This window comes from Condylura cristata, unplaced genomic scaffold (genome assembly GCF_000260355.1).
Source record: "Condylura cristata isolate star-nosed mole 26May11 unplaced genomic scaffold, ConCri1.0 scaffold00004, whole genome shotgun sequence".
Taxonomy (NCBI): domain Eukaryota; kingdom Metazoa; phylum Chordata; class Mammalia; order Eulipotyphla; family Talpidae; genus Condylura; species Condylura cristata.
The window spans coordinates 42,308,296-42,328,738 of record NW_004567105.1 but is presented as its reverse complement, the minus strand read 5'-3'; the positions used below and the strand labels follow the sequence as shown (position 1 = coordinate 42,328,738).

The following is a 20,443-nucleotide window of genomic DNA, read 5'->3' as shown; positions in this document are numbered from 1 at the left end:
GAACTCATGTGGAAGTGGCTTTAGCTTCTTAGTGCTGTGCTTTAACCCGCTGCGCCACCAGGGAGGGCCTATTTCAATTTATTTTTTAAAGATTTATTTATTTGTGCATACAGAACTGGGGTACAGGACAGAGGTACAGGGGCAGTGAGAGGATTCACCAGAGACAAAGGGTGGAGCAGAACAGGCAGACTGACGAAGTACACTGCTGAGGGGAGTAGCAGGTGGGCCAGGAGAGGTCTGCCACGCCATGTGGATCACATCCAGGGCCAGGGATCGAAATTGTGCTGCCGTGGCTGCAGCTGGCTTGCAGTGCTGCATCCTAACCTATTGCGCCACCAGGGAGAGCCCAATTTCTTTTTTTAATACTACGTTTATGAATTCATTTTTACTTGACATAATATTTGGATATTCCTACCAGCTACTACCACTAAATCACCCATTGTCCACCAGCATAGTCCATTCTGTTTTCCTCTCTCTGCGTTCTTATCCTTCCTGCTCCACACCCTCATCATCTTTACTTCTTTTAAAAAAAAAAATGCCATCACACGTGGGTGATTTGGTGATGGGAAGCCCCAGGGGATTACAACTGCGATGGAAAAATGCATAAAATGATGGAAAAGTAAACGATTGAAAAGGAAAAAAAAGTTAGAGTTTGGAAAAAAAATGTCAGAGGTTGAATTAACATAAAAACACGATCATGGTGGGGGGAAATGCCATCAGCAGCCCAGTTGTTGTTTTTACAAAGCATGTTATGGCTTGCAGCTTGGAAACTGTCCTGGAACAAGAATGACCCTCTCAGAATCTAGTAGCCTGGACCATCTGCGGGAAATGGTAGAGAATGAATAGAAAGAGTAATTGCACTTTTCTAATTGAGCTGCAATTCGCTATGGGAAATAGGACCATTATTAAGTCACACACTTAATTTCCTGGGCTTTTGAAAAGACTTATTCATTTAATGAATACAAGAATTGGGTAGCTCTGGTAGGTGGAGCAGCGGGCAAGACAGGAGAGATCTGCCGCACCATGTGTATCCTCCGAGGCTGGGGATCGAACTCGCACTGAAGCAGCTGCGGTGAGCTTTCAGTGCTACATCTTAGCCCATTGTGCCACCAGGGAGGGCTCTGGTGGGTCCTCTTCTATAAAAGGGGCATAATTATAGTACATACTTGCTCTGGTGCTGCTTGTGTGTGTGTTTAAGTATGCTTGACTATTTAACAATCTACTTTCTCCCTTTCTCTTGTCCCCTAAGATTTAAAAATCTGGGGCAATGAAGTGTTTTGATTCTTAGCAAAGACTTTCCATGCTAAAGATCTATTGTAGGATGGATAGAATTGAATGTTTACTGGTGAACTTAATGTACTATGTAAATAGGCCAATGTTTAATGATGTATACCTGAAACATAATTTTAATGTAATGCTTCTTCAAAAAATAATTTAAAAAGTCTTCATGCACAGGTGATGCTTTTCTTGATTTTCTTGCTGGAGGCAAAATTGCTTCCCCCTCTGTGTCCTTGCAGCTTATTTTACAGTAAGTGCTATCAAGGCATCTAAACACGGTTGCATAGTTACTTGTCTACACAAGGCCAGCGATGTTTTCATCTTTATATGCCCAGGACCTACCAGGTAGACTAACACTTCATAGGCCTCAATAGGTTTTCTATGAAAGGGAAGGGTGGAGGCGGGGCAGGGATGGAGTTGAGGAAAACGTATACACCAAGAGAGGAACAAAACTTAAGGCAGGGAAGTTGTGTTGTAGCATGAAAGAGAGGAGGAGAGAACAAGGAGGATTCCATTCTTTCTCCCACCACTGCACCGCTGTCTATAGGACACAGTCCTGCCCCAGTGCATATTTCCCTGTGATGAGACATTTTAGACAGTTAGCCAGTGTCACAGCAGGGTACCTCAGTTTACATTCAGATTTGCCACTGACTGTCTACTTAGAGATACTTTGCTATAAATAAAATAGAGGGTTGAAAAATGATGCCATTGGGCTCTCCCTGGTGGTGCAATGGGTCAAAGTGCAGCAAGCTCTACCTCAGCCACTGCAGCAGGAGTTTGATCCCTGCCTGGGAGCTGACCCACATGGCTCGGCAGACCTCTCCCATCTCTCGCCTGCTGCTCCCTTCAGCAGTGTGCTTTGTCAATCTACCTGTTCTTTTCCCCACTCTGTCTCTGGTGAATGCTCTCACCACCACCCTGTACCCCAGTTCTGTATGCATAAATACATAAATCTTAAAAAAAAAAGAAAAATAAGAAAAATTATGCCATCACTTCACAAACTACAAAACAAGGCCTTTTCTTCCTCTAAATGCCAGTCATAACCTTGGCCTAAGCTTGTGTTTCAGGGATGTGTCATGGGGGTGGAGGACAGGGCCATTTTCCCAGAGCCCTTTACGAAGCCACCTCCCCTGCCCCAGATCCCTGTGGACTCCACTCCTGAGTCCCTCGTAGTCCTCCCTGTTGGCACGAGTCTACACCTCCTGCCAATCCTAATAGGTGCCTGGCACTGTTACAGAAGAACACAGGTGCTTGTTTGCTTGCTTCTTTTTTATTTTTTTAAAGATTGGTTTATTTATGCATACAGAATTGGTGTACAGAACTGGTGTACAGCCAGAGGTGCAGGGGTGATGAGTGAATTCATCAGAGGCAGTGGGGAGCAGAATAGGCAGATTGACAAAGTACACTGCTGAGGGGAGCAGTGGGAGAGACAGGAGAGGTCTGCTATGCCATGTGGGTCACCTCCGCCATGTGGGTCACCTCTCTGGCCTGGGATCAAACTCGAACTGAAGTGGCTCTGGCTAGCTTGCAGTGCTCTGCTTTAACCTGCTGAGCCACCAGGGAGGGCCTGCATTTCTTTTTCTAAGTGTCTCTATTCTAGCTTTGGTACCCAGAGTCATATCAAATTTTTATATCTGCATATATTTATGAATCTGTATTGCCATTTATCACCTTGCTCAATGTTTTGTGTTATTTTCTTTTTACTTTAGTTTTTTATTTCCCTCGTAACTTGAACTCCTTTCAACTTTCCTTGTAGGGCAGATACGGTGGTTGTAACCTCCCATTAGATTTTGCTTGGGCAAGTCTTTATTTCGCCATCATATGTGAAAGAATTTTTCAGTATTCTTGGCTGACAGATTTTTCTATTATTATTATTTTGCATAAACAACTGGGGTATAGACCAGATGTGTGGGATGAGAGCGGCTCCATCAAAGTGGGCAGAATAGGCAGTTTTACTGAAATATACTAAGGGGAGTAGCAGGTGAGACAGGCCTGCTGTGCCACATGTGGCTCAGCTCCCTGGTAGGAGAGACTGAACTAAGGCCATAGAGGTGACAGAACTGAGACTTAACCCCTAGGCCACCAGAGAGGCCAAATTTTTGTCTTTTAAAATTGAAAATGTGGGGGGTCTCCCTGGTGGTACAGGGGTTAAAAGATACAGTGCTATTGCACTATTGCTAACTGACCCACATGGCGCAGCAGACCCTCCTGTTTGTTCTGCCGTTCCCCTCAGTAGTATATTTCTGTAGATCTGCCTGTTCTGCTCCCCACTCTGTCTCTGGTGAATTCCTGCACCTGTGGCCTGTACCCCAGTTCTTGTGTGCATAAGTAAATAAATATTTAAAAAAAATTTTTTTTTTACTTACTTATGCGTATAAGAACTGAGGTGTAGGCCACAGGTGAAGGGGTGAGAGGATTAACCAGAGACAGAGTGGGGAGCAGAACAGGCAGATGTACTGAAATCCACTTTTGAGTGGAGCAGTGGGCGGGTAAGGAGAGATCTGCCACACCATGTGGGTCACTTCCCTGGCCAGGGGCTGAACTCATGCTGCAGTGGCTGCAGACAGCTTCATAGTGCTGAGCTTTAATCCACTGTACCGCAAGGAAGGGCCCAATAAAAATCAATCTTTAAAAATATATATAATGGTGAGTCTTGGTGAAGGTCATTTTGCATTTAGAAATATGGGTGTTCGTTTAACTTTCTGGACTTTCATGTTTAATTTTTCCTTAGGTTCGTGAAGTTCTCCAGTATTTCTTTGAATAAGGGCTGTTCCCTTCTCAACCTTCTTAAATATCCACTAATCCTGCTTCCTCAATGGAGCCTGCTATTTCTCTATTTTCCTAAAGCTTATTTCTTCCACATGTATCATTTGTACTTTTGAATCTACAATTTTCTAAAATTGTTCTTCTGCTGGTTGAAGTCTATTAATATACTTTCCATATTTTTTCTAATTTGATTATCTTTTTAAATTTTCAAATATTTTCAGTCTCTCTACTGAGGAATTGTACTATCAGATCTTTTCTCAGATCCTGAGCCTGCTTTTCTAGGACTTCACTGAATTTGTTTTAAAGATGTGTTATTCTAAATCGTTGTGTATTTTGCCCTCTGTAAGTTTCTATAAGTTTCTGAAATTCTGTTTTCCACTTTCAGCATTATCATAATTCATATGTTCCTTGCTTCCTAGGCATGCGTGTTGCCTTACTTGCCTTTTGATGGTTGAGGAAGTCTTTCAGATATTTTTTAATAGTTCAGTCTTTAATATTTTTAATGCATTTTTGTATATTCACTCCTCATTCTCATCATCTTTGTCTTTTCTTTTCCACTGCTATCCTGCCACTATAGTGGGGACTCTTTGCTTATGCAGCGGGACACTTTCAACCTATTAATGACATCCTTTTCTCATTTAGCTTTGTTGCCTTATTATTGAAGAGTTGCTTTTTAGTGTCACTTAACTTCTTCCACATCTTGCCCAGCTTCTTTACCACATCTCTAGTAGTAATGTCAGGGTTGTGACATTAATAAAAATTGGGCAATAATTCTGAACCAAACAGGAAGCTAGATGGTAACCATTTGGAGAAATTAGCTTTTGTATTCTCAGCTGGCAAATAATCCTTCATTTCCTAATCATAGCATACTTTAATCTACTTTTGCCATTTTATCAAATTTAGACTTAGACTCTCTTTTCTAGTCATCTTTCACTTCTCAAAACATTTTGCAAAATTGACAGGAATCTTTGGGTTTTTATGTTCCTTTCTACGTATCTGCACAAAGACATAACTTCTGTGTGCATACAATACTGCCTTTTGGTTTCTTGGAATCACCTTTAATCATCCTGCCTGTATTGTCCACTAGTTGATTTTTGTACTTTTCATTGAGGTGGAAATTCACCTAAAATTCACCATTATAACCACGGTAAAGTGTTAATTCAGGACTTTTAGTATGTACACATGTGGTGCAACTACCACTTCTAATTCCAGAACATTTTTCTCACCAAGCCTAATTTAAACTTGGAGGGATGGGCAATTCTGTAGTTTAGACTGTCTTGGTGGTTAGAGATTTATATTGTCTCTTTTCCACTTACTCCAGAATAAGCACCGTTTACTGCTTCAAGGAACCCAAATTCCAGGACTTCCTTGATGCTGCTCTAAAGGGTATGCAGGTGTCCTCCTGATCATCCTGGGGGAGGAGCTGTCACCTGCACCGACTGCTCAGATTTTCTGAACTGTGTGCATAGTTCTGTACTCCTGTCTCTGAATATTCACTATGCTAAGTCCACCCATGACTGCCTTGTCCCAGCTAGTCTGGAATGGCTGACACCTCACCACCTTTGCCTCTCACTGTTGCACCTCTACAAGCCACCAACTGTGCAAATATCCATGTCCACCCCTGGGCACAGTTCATCGGGTAAAATTCTGGTGAGCAAAATTTCCCCTCCCCAGGTGTATTTAGAAGTGTTATCATAAACTTATTCTGGTCACTGAAAAGGTGAAGTTTTCAGATATGAAATTTTCCTATTAGAGCACACAGGTGAGAGACTTTCTACTTGCACAAACTATCAAGAACCACATCTGAGACTTGCACAAGTACCCTCCCCTCTGCTGACCTGTTCAACAATTGACAGCTGGTCTATTTTTTTTTCCCAAAGATTTATTTATGGATACAAGAGCTGGGGTGTAGGCCAGAAAAAGCTGGATACTATCAGACTGCACTTTTAATGTAATTCTATAGTACAAACACAATTACTTAGAAAAAAATATTACAAGAGGGCCCTCCCTGGTGGCGTGACAGGTTAAAGCATTGCATTGTAAGGCATTCCACAGCCACTGTACCATTAGTCCGATTCCTGGCCAGAAAGGTGACCCACATGGCAAAAAAGACCTCTTCTGGCTGGCCTGCTGCTCCCTTTCAGTAGTTTATTTCAGTAGATCTGCCTGTTCTGCGCCCCAATCTTTCTCTGGTGAATTCTCTCACCACTCCCATACCTCTGACCTGTATCCAAGCTCTGTATGCATAAATAAAAATCTTTAAAAAAATTCACAAGAAAAAAAGAGGGAAGAGAAATCAACAGGCAAGAAATTTAAGACTATCAACAAAATCAAAATTATAGCTCCCGTCTAGACTGATTCAAACAAACCTACTAAAAGTGCACCATGGTAGACATATGCTGATGCACATATGAAAATACATCTAGAGTGGGGTTCAAATCAGTAATACAATGGGGACACAGGTAAAATAAAACTAGTCTCAGAATAAGTGCTAAAGTTGGAGGATGAGTACACAGGGGTTCATTACACTATTCTCTTTTTCTGTATTTCTGAAATTATTCATAGTAAGTTTTAAAAAATGAGTCTTTTGAGTTGTTTCATAAAACATTAAAAATTTTCCTTTTTTAATGAAGACTTCCAAGCAGAAAAATAGAATTTTTTTGATGGACCATTAACACATGAATGAAAATCTTTTGACAATTTTTAAAGATTATACAAATTACTAAATGCTACTTTATAAAGACTACTAAAAGTTGAAATTTTAAGCCAAAATCAAAAAAGCTTTTTGATAAATTTAACTTAAATTCTAGATTAAGAATGGTTTCTAGAGTCATTCAATTCTAGACTTACTTCCTGTAATTTTCTAACTATTCAATAACTGTTTTCTAGCAAATCATCTTAACTTTTGTTAGCTTTAGGTTCCACATCTTGTAGGAAACCAGGAATACAATTTTTTAAGAAGTAGGAGGCCTCCCTGGTGGTACAAGGGGTTAAGTCTCAGCACTACGAAGCTATCAGCAGTCATAGCCGCAGAGTTCGATTCCTGTCCAGGCAGCTGAGCTGACCCATATGGTGCAGCAGACCTCTCCTATCTTGCCCGCTGCTGCTCCCCTCCACAGTGTATTTCAGTCAATCTGTCTGTTCTGCTTCCCACTGTCTCTGGCGAATCCTCTGGCCTATACCCCAGCTTCTTTGCATAGATAAAATGAACCTTGGAAAGAACAGATAAATTATAAAAAAAGTTGGAGTACTAAAATTTCTTCATCAGTAAAGTGATTAAGCACAGAGATTGCTACACAGTGAGTACGCAGTACATAGTAAGTTAATTCTATTGTATCACTCCTAAATTTATGTTTTCATAGTTTAAAATCCCTATAACTGGGATATACCTCAGAATTGATGGCCTGTCATGGTATAATTGTCAATTTTTCTTTCTTTAATAGTATGTAACATAATGGTGCAAACTACAAATGGCTAGCATCTGAGATTCAATATAATACAGTACCAATCATGATAGAGCCAGATTCCCAGTTTTTGTATTACATATAACTTATATGAAATCTAAAAATTTCAAAGCCTAAGCAAAGTATTTCCAAACACAGTATGAACAGAACAGTTGAGACAAATTATTTTTTTAAAAAATGGTTTATCAATTCCATTTTTGTATAAAACACATGAGAAACCTAGCCAATCAACACACAACTGCTGCCACAAGAAAAGGTACTTTTATCAAACTTCGAGTCTAAGAACGTACAAATGTTTCTTTTATCATGTCTACAGTAATGATCTATGCTTCTCCATTAACTGTTTTTAGAAATTCCACATATCCCCATTATTTCTTCTGTCTCAGAAAACAGTACAGTGGGGAGGAAGAGGGTTGGTTAAAACAACTCTCTAAGCAGTTTTCTGCTGTCCCTTCTTTCCAATCAGAGACTTGTGGATGTGAGGAATCACACCTAGAATAAAATGGGAAAAAAAAAACAGTATTATTAAAAAAAATCTAAGGTGGCTATGTATTTTATAATGTCAATGTCTCAACCAAAAAGCAATTATACAAAGAAAAAAGATTTACTTAAGTTCCTTTCACATTCTGATCCTGTTAAAATATCTATAAACTAGGCCTTCCCTGGTGGCACAATGGGTTAAAGCACAGCACTATGAAGCTAGCTGCAGCTGCTTCAGCATGACTTCCATCCCCACCAGAGAGGTGATCCACATGGCTTGACAGACCTCTCCTGACCACCTGCTGCTCCCCTCAGCAGTATACTTTGTCAATCTGCCTGTTCTGCTCCCCACCGTATCTGGTGAAATCTCTCAGCCCCTGCGTTTCTGGCCTGTACCTTGGTTCTGTAAAAATCAAGGTCTCCCATACCCTTAGGAACTGGACTCCTCTCCTAAAACTGCATGTAATATATGCTTTAAAGAAATTTTTTTTTTTTGGTATATAAGAACAGAGTGTTTAGGCCAGAGGTGCATCTGTATGTTGAGAGGATTCACCAGAGACAGAATGGGTAGCAGAGCAGATGGAATGACGGTATGCTGCTAGGTGGAGCAGCAGGTGAGAGACAGAGAGGTCTGCAGTGACATGTGTGGGTTAACTCCCTGACTGGGGATAGAACTCAGGCTATAGTGGTGACAGTGCTGAGACCTGGCCTACACCATGCACCTCCCCCAACCACCTCAGCAGCCCAGAGAGCTGGCCACTTCAAGGAGGCAGACTGTCTCCTTCCTAATGAAGATTTGTCTCCCTGGGGAGCTTATAAAAAAAAAAAAAACAAAAACCCTATTGTAGGTCAAACACTATACGACATACACTTCAGCGACACCTTTAAAGACAGAGCACCCAATGCCACAATAGTGAAGGCAAGGGTAAATAGATGGGACTACATCAAGTTAAAGAGCTTCTGTACAGCAAAAGAGACATTACAAAAAACAGACAGCCAGCCCACGGAAAAACATTTTCTCAAACAAAAGTAGCAATAAAGGACTGATCACAAAAATATATGGAGAACTGACAAAACTCAACAAAAATAAACAACCCCATCAAAAAATGGGCAGAAGAGCTAAAAAGACACTTCTCCAAAGAGGAAATGCAGATGGCCAACAGGCATATGAAAAAATGTTCAACACCACTCGTAATAAGGGAGATGCAAATTAAAACCACAACGAGATACCACCTCACCCCAGTGAGAATGGCACATCTTCAAACAACTAGCAACAACTGTTGGCGAGGATGTGGAGAAAAAGGAACTCTCCACACTGCTGGTGGGAATGCAAACTAGTACAACCACTATGGAAAACTGTCTGGAGGTTCCTCAAGCTGCTAAACATGGAGCTTCCCTACGACCCAGCAATCCCACTCCTAGGTATTTACCCAAAAGACACAAAAACACTGATTGAAAAAGATACTTGTACCCCCATGTTTATTGCTGCTTTATTTATAATTGGAAAAACATGGAAGCAGCCCAAATGCCCAAAAGTAGATGACTGGATAAAAAAGATGTGGTACATATATACAATGGAATATTACTCAGCAACCAAAAAAGAGAAACACATGTCTTTTGCAGCAACTTGGATGGAGTTGGAAAAGATCATGCTTAGTGAGATAAGCCAGAAAGAGAAAGAAAAATATCGAATGGTTTCACTCATAGCAGGGGTATAATGGACCAGGTGAGAAAATAACAAGAATAATGAACAGCCATATACCAGAGACATTTTGTGGGGGTGGAGTGGGGAGGGAAGTGCACGGGATTATGGTGATGGCACACGGGTGACTTGGTGATGGGAAACCGCGGGGATTACAATTGAGATGGAAAAAAAAATGTACAAAATGATGTAAAAATAAACTTATAGAAAACAAAACAAAAAAAAAACCCCCATCACAACCAAAGTAACATGTATAGCGTTCAAGTGTTTTTTTTTTTTAGTTGGCTTTTCAAATGCTCTGAAATATGAATTAGTTAGAATAGCCATAAACAATCTAGACAGAAGAGGTAACAGTACATACCACCCCCAGCTATGGTTGCCTTGATGAGAGAATCCAATTCTTCATCACCACGGATTGCAAGCTGCAAATGACGTGGAGTAATCCGCTTCACTTTGAGGTCCTTGGAAGCATTACCTGCTAGTTCCAACACCTACAAAGCATTTGTGAGATAACACATCAAATCAGTGGTAAATGTTTTAAGGATTCAGGTATAAACTTGTAATTATAGCTAAATAGATCATAGAGTATCTATACATATAGCACCCTGCCACTGTGAATGTGTTGTGTACCTAAACCATTTAACACATTTTTCTTTTTCATGGTTCTATTTATAATGCTTTATAGAACTCTTCTCTCCTTTGGCCCACTTATAGTAATTTTCTGCAAGAGAGCTACAAAACTGAGAACTTCTATAGAAAGGATGGATAAAGAAAAATTCTCTCCCTTAAAATTCTGAACTTGAACATCTAGAAAAGTCACATTTTATTATTTTTTAAAGATTTATTTATTTATTTATGCTTACAGAATTGGGGTACAGAGGTGTGAAAGGATTCACCAGAGTGAGGAGCAGAACAGGCAGACTGACAAAGTACACTGCTGAGGGGTGCAGTGGGAGGGTCAGGAGAGGTCTGACACCCTGTGTGGAGTTGGGGATTGAACTCGCACTGAAGCGGCTGCAACCAGCTTGCAGTGCTGCATCTTAACCAGTTGCATCACCAGGGAGGGCCCGAAAAGTCACATTTTAATATACTATTAGTCTTTTTTTTTTTTTTAAATTCTGAGACAATGGTGCACATTTCTTTCTTTTTTTAAAAAAGGATTTATTTATGCATACAGAACAGGGGTACAGGCCAGAGGGGCAAGGGCGGTAAAAGGATTCACCAGAGACAGAGTGGGGAGCAGAACAGGCAGATCAAGGAAGTACACTGCTGAAGGGAGCAGCCAGCAAGACAGGAGAGGTCTGCTGTGCCATGTGGGTCAATGTTAGCTTCCTGGCCAAGGATCGAAATAGTACTACAGTGGCTCTTAATAGCTTCATAGTACCGAGACTTAATCCTTTGGCAACCAGGAAAGCCCGACTAATGACTAAAATGCCAAACAAAATTCTGGAAAATATGTGGACTACAAGTACACATGTACACATGTATGCATGTGTGCACATGTGTACACACACTTCTCTCTTGTTCCTTCTGCAAAGTTCTCAAGGATAAACAAAAAAAAATTATTTATGCATACAGAAGTGGGGTACAGGCCAGAGGTGCAGGGGCAGTGAGAGGATTTACTAGAGACAGAGGCAGAGTAGGCAGACTGACGAAGTACAACGCTGAGGGCAGCAGTGGGCAAGACAGAAGTCTGCTGTGCCATGTGGATCACCTCCAATGCCATGGATTGAATTTGCACAGAAGCAGCTACTGCCAGCTTGCAGTGCTGTATCCCAACCTATGTGACACCAGGGAGGGCCACAAATGGGTTTTTTCAATGGAACTTAAAGAGATTCTGACCCTGGCTCATGTTTCCATAATGTGAATAAAATGTCTGCCTTTCTGAAAATTCTGCAGCAAAACAAAAACTGGTATAAGACTGGTAAGGGAGAAAGAGGTATTCAAATAGTACCATAATGCCAATATAAAATCATTTGTTCATGACAGAGCAAAGATGCAACTATCTCCAACAGATACAACTAACTGGTGGAGGTAATGAGTGATGTAATGATGATTAATATAAAGATCAAACCTAAATCAGCCTAGTTCCCAACCACATCTTTCTCCATGTTTTTCTACTATATTCTATATTGGCTATTTCTTCTTTGACTTACTTGCTACCCAGTGACTTAATGTAGTGAAAAGAGGGAAAGAGCTTGAGAAGTGTTGGCCAATGATGGAAGAATTAAGAACTCTTGCTCGATTCATTTACTGTTTTGAAATGTTAAACTGTGCAAATACTGCATGATATGCATATAACCACAGAGAACCAGAAGAATTGGTGAGGTCTTCTACCACATTTTCTATTATCAAGATGCATAACCTAAAAAAATGCATCATTATATTGACAAACCTTTATCCAACCCCTTATCTTCATTAGCTAAGAGGTTATGATATAAATTCACAAATGTCAAGGCCCTCCTGGTGGTGCAGAGGGCTGAAGTGCAGCACTGTGAAGGTATCAAAAGCCACTGTGCGGCCAAAGAGATCACCCACATGATACAGCAGACCTTTGTCTCACTGGCTGCTCCCCTCAGCAGTTTATTTCCATACAACTGCCTGTTCTGCTCCCCACTCTTATCTCTAGTGAATCCTCTCACCCTCCACACCTCTGGCCCGTAACCCAGTTCTTTTATGCATAAATAAATAAATCCTAAAAAAAAAATTCACAAATGTCACCTACTGGTGATACACACATTTTAGAATCTGCTTAATTAGTGGCAGAGTTTTAAATTATTTTATACTTTGTTAGGTAACTTAAAAACCTGGATTTTTGGGCCTTGCTCATCTTTAAAATGAATACATCAAGGTTCTTTTGACACTGGCACTGTGGAAGGTTGGTAAGATGCATCTAAAATTGACAGTTAAGAAACCAAGGTGTATGTAATTTTTTGTGTGCCAGACACACATTCCATGGGTTTCAATCTAGGACAGCTTTTGGATTCCGCTTATTACAGACATCTCTCCACACAAACCTCAGCAGTGAGGTACTCCAGAATCGCAGCACTATACACTGCAGCAGTGGCACCAACCCGTCCATGGCTTGTGGTGCGAGTCTTTAAGTGTCTATGGATACGGCCCACAGGAAACTGAAAGAGAACATCCAAATGAGAATCACTGAAAGTCTGAACATGGTACTCCTGAGTATAATCAAAGGCTGGGTAATATGAGTAAAGTACAAAATAAAATCCAATTAGTTAGCGGTATTAAAGCCAAACCTATTTGCTAGTCAACAGTTCCTATAAGCTGTGTCCTAGTAATCAGCCCCAATTAGTCATGCCTGCTTTCATACTCCTGAAGAACATCTAACAGTTAAAACCACAAACCAGTACAGGGTTTTAAGAATTAATTTTTACATAATATGAAGTGTCATTATAAAATGATGTAAAATCATGCTGCCATCAACAGCATAGTCCATGTGGCCCAGTAACTATATACTGGCATCTAGTTAAATTTGGTAAAGAGCCTCATGTGACTTAGTCCCCAAACCCCACCTCCAATTTCGCTTTTCCTTCCATTGTTTCAAGAGGTAACACGAGAGTCAAGAAAAAAAACAACACATTCTCTGTGACTCTTTCTGCTTTCTGAGAAAGGATATTTCCTCATTTCAAAGTAATCTAATCCTACCTCTCTGTATCCTTGATCCTTTCTTTCTTCCAGACGTTCATCACTTTACCAAAGGCAACATTTAAAAGCAAATTCTGAAACCCTTATTTGTCATTTTTCTTTTTTTCCAATCTAAACATGGCTTCTGTTACATATTTTTAAAAAGCAGTGGTGACATTTTAATTTTATCAATGCTAATAATAGCCATATTAGTTTGCACTCTTATGGCGAAAAGGCATGCCTTTTCTTGTTTTGGTTTACATGCTTCCCCTAAGTATTCTGGGCTCCCTCAAACAGGATCAATACTGTCAACACCCCCACTCGCACTCCTGCATCCTCATCCTCAAGTGACTGGCATGCTGTTCAGCACATAGTAGCACCTTGAAAATCCTATCTCCTCAGGCTGCAGACATTATACAAAGTGTATTTCTGTGGGGTTTACCAATGGCCTGGTGTTCCTTTCTCATACTAACTTGGGAAACTGATCCATAGCACAAATTACCAATCTTACACAAGTAATCACAAAGCTCTTGGAAAGCTGGCCTCCAATCTACAACTTCTGGCTATTTTCCAATATCCAAATATTTTTGGTGGAACTTCAAAATTACCCCACTTACACTTAGCTCAAATAATTTGCCCCTACCACAAATTCCTCTATCCCTTAGGTTCTGAACAGTTGGCTTTCCTTAACAATGCACTTCTCCCACTTTTTGCACACATGCCTGCTATTTCTTTTCATTCCATCCTAATTCAGTAAGTACACCTTATTCCTAAACTACTGTAGTAGTCTTCATCTATCTTCTATCTCCCACTTCTTATTAAGGACACTTCTAATTGATAATTATATGAAGCTCTAAAGTACAGAATATGCCTATCAAGTTAAGGTCCCACCTTCCTTTCATCAGTACCACCTGGATTTATGCCATCCTCTTGCTCAAAAACTTTCAATGGCTCACCACTGAATAAAGTCCAAGAGAATAAAGCCCAAGTCTTACAGTTCAGCCTTCAAAGCATCTGTTTTAAAAATAGCTCACACAGGGATTATTACCAGTCATTCAGAAAATCTTGCCCCTATTACCTAAAGTTGCAACAATTCAATATGAGTATATTAAATTTGAAGTAGTATTCTGAATCTATTAATCACTCAGTCTAGAAGGGAAGCTATTGGGGACATATTTAGAAGACTGATAGTTCATTATCCTAACTAAAATTCTATCTCATCCTGAAAGTGAATGTGCCATTATAAATACCTTTTTCAAATATAAAACTAAAGGATACTCACTTTAATATGACAATTTATAAGAAAAATAGAAATTAAACTCTAGAAACTCTAGAGTTAACAAATTTAGTATTTGTCAAGATTCAGATGAAGAAGGGAGTGAATAAGGACTCATACAGAGCAGACTGCCTGCAAATAGAGGAGTGGCAGGTAAAGTACCAAGGAAGCAACTACCTACAAAAGTAGCTCCCAAGAATGCGCCCTCTACTGACAGATGAAGAAAACATTGTTAAAGGCCAGCTACTGAGGCACTCTGAAAAAAGATGTAATCAGTGGTCCTCAACTTCTGAACTGCAAACTTCCCTTCTAGTTGCCACCAATAAACCTGTTAAATTTTCTGGATCATGCCAGCACTTGGATTTTTAAAAAAACAACTAAACTTCCTATTGATGGCAACTAAATTATGTTTATTCTAATTTTTATCATAAAGTAGATTCTGTCTGTTCACTGTAATTTTCTTAATTGTATGTACATGTTTTTACTGTTGTCTTCAGTGCTGTTTCTGTAAGCTTGCTGTTAAATACATTAAACTAAAAAAACACAACAGATTTTAAGAGAGCAAAATTACTAAACTCATTTAAAATCAATCTTATTAAAATAGTACAGGTACATTTTGGTAATTAATGAAACATTCAGTATAATCTCAACACAAATGAAAATGATTCAACAAATCAAACAGTATCGATACATTTACCTGTAATCCAGCTCTCTGTGAACGAGATACTGCCTTAGCCTTGGCCTTCCCACTGTCCTTTCCAGCTTTACCTCCAGCCTAGGTAGAAAATAAAACTTCAGATGAGGAGTTGAAAGACTATTTCAAGAATACTCAGGAATAAATTTCTTCCAAATTTACTTTAGGTAGTTAAAAACAACTCCTCCCTCAACTTTAAATATACATGTGTTATTTTCATCTTTTATTAATTTGCATTAAAAAATTACTCAAATCTTACTTAAAATGAGAATTCTAAGAACTGGAAAACTTCACAAATTAAAAAATTAACAATCTTCATTAAGTCAACACAACTTTCATGTTTGAGATATTTCACAATGATACAAATCTGACATTGTCAACATACCATTTTCACAGAAATATCCAGCACTTAAGTTTTTCTGTGGAAAAAGAGAAACATCTTGGACTCTCCCTGGTGGTACAACAGGTTAAAAGCTCAGCACTATGAAGCTAGCCACAGCAGCTTCAGCACAAGGGAGGTGACCCACATGGCACAGCAGGCCTCTCCTGTCTCACCAGCTGCTCTCAGCAGTGTACTTTGTCAATCTGCCTGTTTTGCTCCCCATTCTGTCTCTGGTGAATTCTCTCACCCTCCTGCACCTCTGGCCTGTACCACAGTTCTGCATGCATGCATAGATAAATCTTTTACTTATGCATACAAGAACAGCATTCCAGTTCTTTATGCAAAAACAAAAGACATTTATGCATACAAAAACTGGGATACAGGCCAGGGGTACAGGGGTGGTGAACAGATTCACCGGAGACAGAGTGGGGAGCAGAACAGGTAGACTGAGGAAGTACAATGCTGAGGAGCAAAGGGCGAGACAGAAGTCTGTTGCACTATGTGGGTCACCTCCTGGGCTGGGGATTGAACTTGTGCTGCAGTGGCTGGGATAGCTTCAGAGTGCTGAGCTTTAATCCTGTGTGCATCAGGAAAATTATGGAAAAAATTAAAAAATATATTTATTTATTTGTGTACCCAGAACTGAGATATAGGCCACAGGTGGGGTGGGTGGGAGAGAATTCACCACAGACAGAGAAGGGATCAAACTCATGCTGCAGTGACAGGGGTAGCTTCAGAGTACTGTGCTTTAACCCACTGCGGAAGGCCTATCAATCTTAAAAAGAAAAGCTAACCAACCAAAAAACCCTAAAAACAAACAAACAAACAAAACATAAATAGGGCCTTCCTGGTGACATTAAGTCTCAGCACTATCACTGCTGTGGCCAGAGTTTAATCCCCAGTCAGGGAGCTAACACACACGGCACAGCAGACCTCTGTCTTGCCTGTCCCCCTTAGTGTATTTCAGTAAGTCCAGAGTATTCTGCTCCTCACTCTGTCTCTGGTGAACCCTCTCACTCCTAGCACTTCTCGCCTATACCCCAATTCTTCAATGCATAAATCTTTAAAACAAACAAACAAAAATCAATGGAATCACCATATGAGTCAGTAATTCCTCTTTGGGTATATACTCCCAAAATTAAAAGCAGGGATTCTACAGGTATCTATACACTCTTGTTCATAGCAGCATTATTAACAGAAGAAACAATTCTTCTGTTAATAGAAACAGTTCAAGTGTCCATCCATAAATCAATGGACACAAAAATTAATCAATGTACTATTTATGGTATAGTACTCAGCTATAAAAAGGAAATTTTGATACATGCCACAAGGATGAACCTTGAAGATATTATGCTTAGTATTTTTAAAAATTTTATGACTTTATATATAACTATCAAAAAATAAAGTTTTATATTTATATGATTCTGCTTATATAAGGTACCTATCCAAATTCAGAGCAGAATGGTGTTTGCCAGAAGCTGGGACGGGGCGGGGAATGGAACGGAGAGTTACTGTTTAGTGAGTACAGTTTCAGTTTGAGAAGAAAAAGTTCTGCAGGTGACTGGCAGGAATGACTGTATATTAATATCAGTGTAAAAAAATCTCTAAAAGAGCAATTCTTGCATGTTTGGGGGAAAAATTCAGGTATATACTAAAGGAATTAACCACTACTTTCAACTGACAGAAATACATTAAAAATACTTTCAATATTCACTAGTAGAACATGGTAGATAAATGCAAGGGAATATTATGCAGTCATTTCAACAAGTTTATACAGAAATGTGTGGATAAAAAACACACAAAACATGTTTATGTGAAAAAGGCAAAGTACATGCAATTATGATGAACCTTCATGTAAAAAATGGGTTATTTTGTGTGCACATATACATTTCTAGGTCACATAAATAAAAACATTATTTGCCTTTACGGAGGAAAAACTAGGGATCTGACTTAAGAGGGAAACCAATCTTTGACTTAATGCTGTTTGGTTTTACCACTTACATTTATTAGTTCTTTACTGTGAAAAAAGCTGGTAAAATCAGTTTAAATTCAAAAAGACACCTGCACCTCCATGTTTATTGCTGCTTTATTTACAATAGGAAAGACATGTAACCAACCCAAATGCCCAAAAGCAGATGACTGGATTAAAAAGATGTGGTACATATACACAATGGAATATTACTCAGCAATCAAAAAAGGATAAAACACATGCCTTTTGCAGCAACATGGATGGAGCTGGAAAGGCTCGTACTTAGTGAAATAAGCCAGAAAGAAAAAGAAAAATACCAGATAGTTTTACTCACAGCAGGAGTACAAAGGACCAGGAGTGGAAACAAAAAAAAAAGAACTATACACCAGAGACATTTTATGGGGGGTGGAGAAGTGCACTGGACTATGGTGATGGCACACAGGTGATGTGGTGATGGGAAGCCCACAGGGATTACAACTGGGATGGAAAAAGGCACAAAATGATGAAAACATAAACTCTTATATTATTAAAAAAAATCAGTCTATAAGATTGGCTAGCCACCTGCAACTATGTATTCTTAAATTAGAGGGTAGTTTAAAATGGCATACCCCTTTATAATGCTTTCCTTAAAAATTTTAAGCAAAAAAAAAAAATTGCTTTAGTTTTCCTAATTGCATACTTTAGTTGATTTAATGTTTGTATTCTAAAACCATAAAAAAAAGCCTAAGAATAAATTAATGTATTTTTTATACTTAATGATTTAGCAGGAGACTGATTCAAGTAGGATAGAGGGAACTGAGAATCTCTAGATTGCTACCAGGTTGTCTCAGGTATTTTAGTAATTCCAGATTATAAGGTAATACAAAATATACTATTTTTTTGACTTCTGAGGTCAGCTCAAGTAACAATATATTCTCACTTCTTCCTCAAGTAAAGAAATCTGGTCTACTACAAAACACTTAAATACCTCTCCACCAGTGCATGAATCTAAATTGTAATCAGTCTATGACTAGATTAGGAAAATAACGATTAAAAGGCAATTATCAATTAGAAACCACCAAAAGCAAAATGCCTCAGGCCTCCCAGTTTACTCTGCTTAGGCACTTTTATTTCAAATCCATCATATTTGCTGTTTTATCCACTTGCTTTCCCCCCCTATTTCCGTTTTTAAAAAGTAGACATGAAGTAAGAGTAAATTTTTAAAAACCTCCTCGAGGCCTGGAGATTCCAGGCATACTTCTTGTGCTTAACAAAAACAAACTTCTATGGTTTCAAACTTGTGTGAAATAAAGCTGTAAAATAAATTACCTTTCCTTTTTTATATATATTTTTTAAAGATTTATTTATTTGTGCATCCAGAACTGGGGAACAGGCCAGAGACTTAGGGGCGGTGAGAGGCTTCACCAGAAAGAGTGGGGAGCAGAACAGGCAGATCGATGAAGCACACTGCTGAGAGGAGCAGCGGGCGGGTCAGGAGAGGTCTGCCGCGCCATGTGGTCACCTCCGGGGCAGGCGGGGATCGAACTCATGTGGAAGTGGCTTTAGCTTCTTAGTGCTGTGCTTTAACCCGCTGCGCCACCAGGGAGGGCCCTCCTTTTTTATATTTTAACAGCATTTTACATCATTCTTCCAATGTATGCTTTCTGCTCTCAGGTGTAGTCCCCATAAATTCCCACCACCAGTTCACCTGTGCACCACCCCATTACTTTTTCATTACCCTCTCAAACCTTATGACCTCTCCACTTTTGCATATTCATTTTAGCATAGTAGCTGACTGAATGAGAAATAAAGCAAAAGCGGTATAAAATATTTAATTCTAAGAAACTTAGAATTACTACTGAGCTGGGTTAAGCATCCCAATAGAAAATATACCAAATGGAGAGATGTGGAGGACATTTCATTCAGAAAACCTTGAAAACTGGATACCAAGACACTTCCCAGTAGTTTACAGATACGGTCGCTCATCCTCAGCTTTAAAAATCTCAAAAACAAGACTGACAACTCAAAGCCTCCAGTATTTTTAGCGTATGCTCACGCTATCTATTTTTAGCTACCGGTGAAGGGACACCAAAGATACCGCAGGTCCTCCAGTCACGTCTTTTCTTTCGTTGAGGTTTCGATCAACGGGGTTTTTCTCACGATGGAGAAAATCATCCCCAGGGACACGAACTAAACGAGGTTACTGCAGGGTCTGTTTTCGTTACAGCGGTTTCACCTAGCTCGAAGTCTTCCAGAATCTCTCCAGAGGACTTGCACTACAGCAAAGCACTAAGACTGAGCGAGTAACACATCAAAGCCGGCCAAGGATCGGCGCAATCGTCCGCTGAACATGGTGACTGACCGAGGAAACTTAACCTGTCTCACAGCCACCGCGGATCTACTCACTACAAAGCGCGGCACGACCACCACACCCCGCAGGTTACAGGTTGCGAGAGATTACCCCGAAGGTCCGTCCCAATCTGATTCCAGTCCTCTCACAGGCTGAGCCGCTCTAGTAGTTCCCGCCCAGCGCCCGGCAGGCTGCCCGACTCCGGAGGACCCGGGTACCGCGCACTCCGACGGGGCACCGTTACTTCCCTCAACTCTCCAACGAGCACAAGTTTTCTCCGCTTAGGTTTTCAAAGAGCTGCACTTTTCTTACAGATTTGCCTTTCAGGACGAAACGACGTACAATTTAGGACCGAAAGTCGGTCGCCGCGTTGGGGAGGTGCGGTGGTGAGGGAGGGCCGCCACCGCGAGGGCGCCCAGGCGGGCGAGGCCGAGACTCGGGTAGCGCCGCCCGCA

General features: G+C 40.1%; 1 protein-coding gene across 1 annotated transcript in view; it reads right to left on the bottom strand.

Annotated features, from left to right (window-relative positions):
- Positions 1–7,674: 7,674 nt before the first annotated feature.
- LOC101628518 (histone H2A.V) overlaps positions 7,675–20,443 on the bottom strand; it is a 13,040-nt gene continuing 271 nt past the window's right edge. The window contains exons 2-5 of the mRNA XM_012735028.1: positions 15,312–15,389; positions 12,708–12,821; positions 10,052–10,181; positions 7,675–8,000 (exon numbers count right to left, since the gene is read on the bottom strand). Coding sequence (XP_012590482.1) covers positions 7,939–8,000; positions 10,052–10,181; positions 12,708–12,821; positions 15,312–15,389 — 384 coding nt within the window. The 3' untranslated portion in view covers positions 7,675–7,938. The remainder of the gene's footprint in view (positions 8,001–10,051; positions 10,182–12,707; positions 12,822–15,311; positions 15,390–20,443) is intronic.